The sequence below is a fragment of the Lolium rigidum genome, chromosome 6 (genome assembly GCF_022539505.1).
Source record: "Lolium rigidum isolate FL_2022 chromosome 6, APGP_CSIRO_Lrig_0.1, whole genome shotgun sequence".
Taxonomy (NCBI): Eukaryota; Viridiplantae; Streptophyta; class Magnoliopsida; order Poales; family Poaceae; genus Lolium; species Lolium rigidum.
In genome coordinates, this window is record NC_061513.1 from 135,782,846 (window position 1) to 135,791,967 (window position 9,122).

The window sequence follows — 9,122 nt, forward strand, 5'->3', positions numbered from 1 at the left end:
CGACAAACACCATCATAGGGTGTCTACCACTCCAAGGATAGCAAGTGCACATCAAACGGATCTTCCTCATAAGGTGACTTCCACTTCTTGTGCCACGACCACAATGTCCCCTACATCGTCATATGCCTATGGACTCTGATGCTACAAGTGCAAGCAACAAGGCCATCATCCACGAGAATGTCCCAATCTCCTATGTGTTGTGTGTAAGGCCAAGGGTCACATGACGTGGCAATGCATAACGTCATGCGCCAAGAAGCTCTACTTCGACGAGATGAATGCCAAAGCCGCCATGAAGATCAATTTGGGAGGTTATGGAGTTGAGAAGGTTGAGCATTGGATTTTCCCTTCGACCAAGGAGGCGAATGGAGTTGAGAATGGTGAGCCTGGGATTTTCCCTTCACCAATGGCAGCGCATGGATGAGAAAACCGAGCCTACTCCTATATGCTTGAATGATGAGATGGTACCAATCCCATGTGAGCATGAGAGCCACTTAGCCCACTTGAGTGAGAGTGATAGTGAGTTAAGTGACTCCCACCCCACATGTGAGATTGAGTGCTTACATTTGGAGGACATGAGTGATACACCGAGTGAGATGAGAGAGGTAGTTGATAGGTACATGGATACCCATTCCACATTCTAACAACTTAACCTCTCCCTCTATTGTGTTTTCTCATGTTGCAATAGGTACCAATGGATGATGAAGCGCCGATCACGAAGAAAAAGATGTACGTGGTGCATAAAGATGATGATATCACACCATGCTTATAGGAAGACGACGATGTCTCCACCGCATCATGTGCGTCAATGCCGACACGTCACACAAAGGTGAATCTTCTCCTGTATGCATGCCTACAAATGTCTCTCATGAATGATATGCTACTTCATCCTCCGTCATATGACCATGATAGGAATACATCGCCAAGTATGGAGGAAGTGGAGGACGCCATGGAGGCTCGAGGACTCAAGGCCGAGGTCGTGGAAGCATGGAAGAGATCGTCAAGGAGAAAGAAGAAGAGCTGGTGAAACCGGCACTCAAACCGGCACTGCCGGCCCCCACGCCGAACCAGTCCGACGTACGAACCGGCGCGCCGGAACTCCCGCCGAGGCATACCGACGCCACGCTTGGCCCCGCCTATCTTACCGCTGGAATGCTACGAGGAGTGCTGACTTTTTCATTTGTCTTGTACCTAAACTACCCCTCCTTAGTGCCTCCCCATATATAGTTACGCCTCCCCACCTAAAAACCCTAAGTCATAACTTGATGAAGAATTAGGCTTATGCCTCCACCAGCCCTTTGGGATTAGGGAAACCCCCTCCTCTCTTAGACACAAATCTATGAGTTTTATTAAAGGCCTCTTTATGTGATTGATCTCTCGCTTGTGTGATTCTACTTCGATCTCTCGCACTAGTGATTCTATCGACTGCATACCGATCTTTTGCTCGGGGATTCTACCTCGTGTCTCTCCCTTGAGTGATTCTATCGGGACGGTGGTTCGGGTCATTGAGAGAAAACCGGATTGTATCGGGTTGTGTTGTGTGTGTGTTCATCGTGTTCATCCCCCCCCCTCTTGTTCTTGGTCAATTCGTGAGATCGGGCCACAAATCGAGGCTTAAGACCTCATCAATGTAGATGTTGTAAGAGGATCAACACCTACCATGTGCGCTCCTATATATAGTTCCATAAATCCATAACGTCATAAAGTGCATTCTTGAATGTTTGAATGAAAAATGTAGATGGACCGTCAGCCGTTAACAAGAACAGATATGCATGCTGAAATAGGGATTGGACTCGAATGGAATGGATAGTACCATTTTGTTCCACAATGTAAAGAAGTTTTGACAAGCTAAAACAGTTTGCCAAAACGTCTTACATTATGGAATGGAAGCTTGCCAAAACATCTTACACTATGAAACGGAGGGAGTACACATATGTTTTTCTCAGGTTGATCAATTTGAATGTTTTGAAGGAAATAATTGTAGACAGATCATCTGCCGCTAACAAGAACAACTAAGATGAAATAGGGATTGGACTCGAACGGATAGTACACATTCATTTTCCTCGAGGTATCTAGTTTCAGCAAGGCACCTCAATGTTTGCAGGCCCATTACTGCTGACTATTCATATGTATCCAACATAGTTTGCCTGGTTAGCACGTCGTCGCAAACAGCAACGAGTACAAAGAGTTGAATTCGAACATGTCCAATGAACAATGCATCTACAGAAAGAACGGATGGAATTCCATGCACGAAAGCTACATCGATATCTATCCCATTAGTGCAATGCATGCATATGCGCCATCTATATATCCGCGAAAATTCCACGTCCGTCCACCCATTGATGCGGCGAAGTTTGATCGCACGCCAAAGGCTGAGCTGGTGCACGCACACGAAGCAATCGAGGAGAAAAATCTGACCTAGTACAGAGCAACCGAAGTTGACTTGATACGATTTTTCCACGCTTGCCTCCAGCCCGATCAACGTCGTCCCTTACCCCGTGAATCGTGCAACGGCATGTGCATGCTTGCCCCAGCATTTCCATGCTTCCACGAGTGGTATCTCATCCGTACGTAGCTAGCCTAGCAAGTAACCCTCCAATTTGCGGAGATCCGAGCATGCATGAATCTACTAGATCGCTGACGAGATCTGCCCAACTCATCGTAGATTAGACCGATCATGGGATCGTGGCAAGTTGGGCACGTCTGATGACGCGATGGCCATGGCCTGGCGAGCTATATAAGGACCTGCGGCATACAATCTTCTTCCACACACACCACTACACACGAGCAGTGCCCCATTGCGACACTAGCTAGGTAGCTGCAGCAAAACTCGAGCGGATTCGTCGGCTGCATTGCCACGATGAGAGGACTTGCGGTGATGGCCATCGTGGCCGCGGCCTTCGCCGTGTCTGCGCACGCCCAGCAGTGCGGCTCGCAGGCCGGCGGCGCGACGTGCGCCAACTGCCTCTGCTGCAGCCAGTACGGCTACTGCGGCTCCACCTCCGCCTACTGCGGCGCCGGCTGCCAGAGCCAGTGCAACGGCTGCGGCGGCACGCCGACGCCGACGCCCTCCGGCGGCGTGTCCTCCATCATATCCCAGTCGCTCTTCGACCAGATGCTGCTGCACCGCAACGACGCGGCGTGCCCGGCCAAGGGATTCTACAACTACAACGCCTTCATCGCCGCCGCTAACTCCTTCTCGGGCTTCGCGACCACGGGCAGCACCGACGTCAGGAAGCGCGAGGTGGCCGCCTTCCTCGCCCAGACCTCCCACGAGACCACCGGCGGGTGGGCCACGGCGCCCGACGGCCCCTACTCGTGGGGCTACTGCTTCAAGCAGGAGCAAGGCGCCACCTCCGACTACTGCTCGCCGAGCTCTCAGTGGCCGTGCGCGGCAGGGAAGAAGTACTACGGCCGCGGGCCCATCCAGATCTCCTACAACTACAACTACGGGCCGGCGGGGCAGGCCATCGGCAGCGACCTACTCGGCAACCCGGACCTTGTCGCCTCCGACGCCACCGTTTCGTTCAAGACGGCGCTGTGGTTCTGGATGACGCCGCAGTCGCCCAAGCCGTCCTGCCACAACGTGATCACGGGCCAGTGGAGCCCCTCCAGCGCGGACCAGGCGGCCGGGAGGGTGCCCGGGTACGGCGTGATCACCAACATCATCAACGGCGGGCTCGAGTGCGGCAAGGGGCAGGACAACCGCGTCGCCGACAGGATCGGCTTCTACAAGCGCTACTGCGACCTCCTCGGCGTCAGCTACGGAGACAACCTCGACTGCTACAGCCAGAGGCCGTTCGCGTAAGCCTGCGCGGCCGGCAATAAAGCTAATAAAATCTATCTAGCTAAATTCTGTAACTATGGCGTTGCAAACATGAAACCTGGGTGAATAAAAGTGTTATCCCTCACAAGAGATGCAATATTGCAATCCATTAATAAAATAAAAGATTTGGACCTATTACAGTTTCACAAGTTTCAGGATGCACTCTATGTTTCCATATATACATTGTGAGCAAATGACCACGCTGGACAGGCGCTGTTCTATCCTCGAGGCCATGGCGAAAGGGAATTTGCCGCTATGATTTTTTTTGGTACTAGAAGGAGACGACGTGAGAGCCCACCAGGCCACCACCATGAATGGGCAAACTAGGCCGTGGTGGTCTTCGAAAGTGTGGGCTAGTCCAGCCTCCGCCACCCACGAAGGCCAGCCCTCTGGGCCTTATTCTTTTGTGCATTCCCTAGAGGTGGGCCTACTCTCTGGGCTTTATTCTTTTGTGCATTTCACAGAGGTGGCATGGGCCTCTGAGAAAAATCATTAATTATGTTATATCAGTGTAAGATATAATTACAGCCTTTTGTCAATTCAAAAAAACTACTTACTACTTATTTTTGACATGGAAAAAAATTACAGTCTTTTGGTCGGATACAATTATGGCAAAACAATGTTTTGCTTACATTTGATTTTCTCACCACATCTCGGGAGCTAAAACAAATTTCTAGAGTATGACATGTTTCTGTCTAGATGTCAAAAAATATTTTTATGTTCTTCTAAAAAAATATATATCTACAGGCACAAAAAAATCATTAAACTGATTTTACTTCAAGTGGGAAATGATCAAAAACTCCATCTTGCCTGGGGGTCAAGGAGGATTTTTGCTTCGTGTCTCCCAATTAAGAGGCGTGATATAGACGCAGAAACCAGAATCTGCAAGTTAGCATGTCTGGTTATGAATTATGACACTGTCTTGAGATTCAGTGTCTTCGATGAATAGGCGGTTCATATGTCGGATCTTATGGATTCAATAGCTATATTGATGGGTTCTCCCAATGGCATGGTTTGTCTTTATCGCCATGGTGTTGGAGTACCGGTACGCTCGTGTTGCCTTGTGGTCCCTTATGTTGGCTATAGTTGGCACAACCCTCTAGTTCGGGTCTATGTTAGGCTTAACGGTGGGTGTGTGTGCTGTTTATGTGGGTTTGGCCCTGTTGTTGTATTCTTTTCACCAGATTTTCCTATTAAAAACTGAACACTCTCTTTTTAATTAATAGATGAGACAAACTTTTACCTCCATTTAAAAAACATTTTATTTATGATATGGTACACAATTTTTTTCTTAATGTCCTGAAGGTCCCGATGGACCTAGACTCAGATTATATTACGATAATTTCCAGTACAGGTTACAACCAAAACCAAAATAAATGAAAATTACAACCTAGTCCAAGTTAACCGCAATCAGGACCCATGAAAAATCTAAAAAATGTGATCCAATCCCTACGCACCCCCTCAAAAGATTCACCGCACCGGAGCTGGAGACGAACCACTTGATTTGATGTAGCTGCCTCCGTAGCGCAACCGTAGCGAGGACATGTCTCGCCGGATGGTGTAGATGCCTCTCCTTGGAAGCCAAACTGCCTCCCGTAGACACATCGGCCGGGAGGAAATCGATGAGCTGGAGAAAAACCATGGCTCAAAGAGGCCGCCTTTATGTAAAAAGATCAAGCTGCTTGGTGAAGACCGACCACCGACCACCGAAGAGTGGGCCTCGTCGCTCCACTAGCAAGCCATCTGGTATTGAGCTCGGAGACCTAGGTCTTTCTGCTCCCCAAACATCTCTTCTCCTCCCAAAAGAGCTATCAGGTCTAAAGCTCTGTTCTAAAGCTCAGTTTTCTAAAGCTCTGGTCTAAAGCTCTGGTCTAAAGCTCAGATTTCTAGACCTAGATCTTTTGGCGGCAAGCCAAAGTGTGGAAAAAACCAAACACATGTCAAATTCTCAACTAAATTATGGCTACTAAATTTTAACTTGGCAAATGTGGCTATGAACCAAACATCCACGCAATGTACCATTGGAGTTGTTAGTGGCCAGAAAAATACAAAACTTCTTTTTCATTACAATTATTATTGCTCTTCTGATATCTATTTTTTTTTTATGAACCTGAATTAATGTGTTATGTGAAAACTACTAGACATCTAGATATGCAGGACCATTTAGCCGTACGTAGGTGTCAATTCTTACATTTGTTTGTCCATCCCCTTCTCAGGGAGCCTGGAAAAAAAGACTAAATTAAAAGACATTGTATGTTATCCTCTAATTAGTCTGTACTGCTAACTGATAGTTTGGGGTCATGAGAATGATTGATTGCCACTCCTTGCTTCAATTGGATACCGTACTTAGCTCATCTTTGTGTTTAAAAATCTGTGTCATATGGAGTCATATCTGGTCCTGTAGCAAATTTCTTCTCAGACTACACAGTGCCAACGGAAGGCGAACCCGAATGCAAACCCTGCACATGGCTCCAGAAGATCGCCAATGCCAAACAGCTTGACTCGGTTGTTAATGCAAATTTAGATAAATCAAGTTGTGTTGGGCTGACTAATCGGGCATGAAGACCTTGAATTAAGCAAAGGGCGGTTAAATTATTCGTAAGTCTGCATATACTACTAGTATTTGCATATGTTGAAGTTAACCGTACACATCGGCTGTCAAGGCTAAAACTACTTATAGTACAAGTAATTTTTTCTCAAACTACAAAATGCCACAAAAGGCGAACCCGAATGCAAACCATCACATGCCTCCAGAAGATCGCCAATGTCAACCAGCTTGACCCGGTTGTTAATGCAAATTTAATTAAATCAAGTTGTGTTAGGCTGACCTAATCGGGCATGAAAACCTCGGATTAAGCAAATGGCGCTTAAATTATTCACAAGTCTGTATATACTACTTGTATTTACATATATTGAATTTAACCGTACATATTAACTGTCAAGGCTAAGACTATTTATAGTGCAAGTAATTTTTTTCTCAAACTACACCGTGCCAACGAAAGGCAAATCCGAATGCAAATCTGCACATGGCTCGAGTAGATCGCCAATGCCAACCAGCTTACGAACCGAGAACCTCTCGAAGGAGAACATATTGGCCTGACCAACCGCGACTAAAGCTCCTCCCGTCCACCAGCTGGCCACCGAGCACGCTGGGCCCAGGTCTTTAGTCGCGGGTCGCCTCCCGAACCGCGACTAAAGACCCCTTTAGTCGCGGTTCCTATATTTTGGGGACTAATGGGGCGGATGGAAGCCTCTTTTTCTACTAGTGAGTATTTGCATATATTGAAGTTAACTGTAGAAATCGGAAATCGGCTGCCAAGGTTAAGGTTACTCAAAGTGCAAGTAACTTCAAAAGTAACTTGGTGTCCACCTCGACAAATTTAGTAAGTGGGAGTAACATAGAGTAGTAACATGGTGCATGTTACTACCTATGTTACTGCTGGCGCGTAGTTGACGTGGGAGTTAGAAATCTTTGTGGTGTAGCTTTTCTTCAGTTCCCCGGCAACGGCGCCAGAAAAAGAGCTTGATGGCGTGTATTTCACACGTTCGTTGGGCAACCCCAAGAGGAAGGGATGATGCGCACAGCAGCAAGTTTTCCCTCAGAAAGAAACCAAGGTTTATCGAACCGGGAGGAGCCAAGAAGCACGTTGAAGGTTGATGGCGGCGGGATGTAGTGCGGCGCAACACCGCAGATTCCGGTGCCAACGTGGAACCTGCACAACACAATCAAAGTACTTTGCCCCAACGAAACAAGGTGAGGTTGTCAATCTCACCGGCTTGCTGTAACAAAGGATTAACCGTATTGTGTGGAAGATGATTGTTTGCAGAGAAAATAGTAAAAACAAGTATTGCAGCAGATTTGTATTTCAAGTATTAAAGAATGGACCGGGGTCCACAGTTCACTAGAGGTGTCTCTCCCATAAGATAAAAGCATGTTGGGTGAACAAATTACGGTCGGGCAATTGACAAATAGAGAGGGCATAACAATACACATACATGTCATGATAAATATAGTGAGATTTAATTGGGCATTACGACAAAGTACATAGACCGCCATCCAACCGCATCTATGCCTAAAAAGTCCACCTTCGAGTTATCGTCCGAACCCCTCCGGTATTAAGTTGCAAAGCAACGGACAATTGCATTAAGTATGGTGCGTAATGTAATCAATAACTACATCCTCGGACATAGCATCAATGTTTTATCCCTAGTGGCAACAAGCACAACACAACCTTAGAACTTTCACGTCATCGTCCTGGTGTCAATGCGGGCATGAACCCACTATCGAGCATAAATACTCCCTCTTGGAGTTACTAGCATCAACTTGGCCAGAGCCTCTACTAATAACGGAGAGCATGCAAGATCATAAACAACACATATGCAATAACTTGATAATTAACATAACATGGTATTCTCTATCCATCGGATCCCGACAAACACAACATATAGAATTACAGATAGATGATCTTGATCATGTTAGGCAGCTCACAAGATCCAACAATGAAGCACAATGAGGAGAAGACAACCATCTAGGTACTGCTATGGACCCATAGTCCAGGGGTGAACTACTCACTCATCACTCCGGAGGCGACCATGGCGGTGTAGAGTCCTCCGGGAGATGAATCCCCTCTCCGGCGAGGTGCCGGAGGAGATCTCCGGAATCCCCCGAGATGGGATTGGCGGCGGCGGCGTCTCGCAAGGTTTTCCGTATCGTGGTTTTTCGCATCGGGGGTTTCGCGACGGAGGCTTTAAGTAGGCGGAAGGGCGAGTCGGGGGGTCGACGAGGGGCCCACACCACAGGGCGGCGCGGGCCCCCCTGGCCGCGCCGCCTTGTGGTCCGGCCACCTCGTGGCCCCACTTCGTATGCTCTTCGGTCTTCCGGAAGGTTCGTGGCAAAATAGGCCCCCGGGTCTTCGTTTCGTCCAATTCGAGAATATTTCGTTACTAGGATTTCGAAACCAAAAACAGCAGAAAACAAAGAATCGGCACTTCGGCATCTTGTTAATAGGTTAGTTCCGTAAAATGCACGAATATGACATAAAGTGTGCATAAAACATGTAGGTATCATCAATAATATGGCATGGAACATAAGAAATTATCGATACGTCGGAGACGTATCAAGCATCCCCAAGCTTAGTTCCGCTCGTCCCGAGCGAGTAAAACGATAACAAAGATAATTTCTGAAGTGACATGCCATCATAACCTTGATCATACTATTTGTAAACTTATGTAGTGGATGCAGCGATCAAAACAATGGTAATGACATGAGTAAACAAGTGAATCATAAAGCAAAGACTTT

At 47.3% G+C, this 9,122-nt stretch overlaps 1 protein-coding gene across 1 annotated transcript; it reads left to right on the forward strand.

Moving 5' to 3' along the window:
* Nucleotides 1–2,780: 2,780 nt before the first annotated feature.
* On the forward strand, nucleotides 2,781–3,949 carry LOC124661672 (chitinase 1-like). Its single transcript, XM_047199548.1, has one exon. The coding sequence runs from the start codon at nucleotides 2,858–2,860 to the stop codon at nucleotides 3,803–3,805; it is 948 nt and encodes a 315-aa protein (XP_047055504.1). The 5' UTR covers nucleotides 2,781–2,857; the 3' UTR covers nucleotides 3,806–3,949.
* The last annotated feature ends 5,173 nt before the right edge of the window (nucleotides 3,950–9,122 follow it).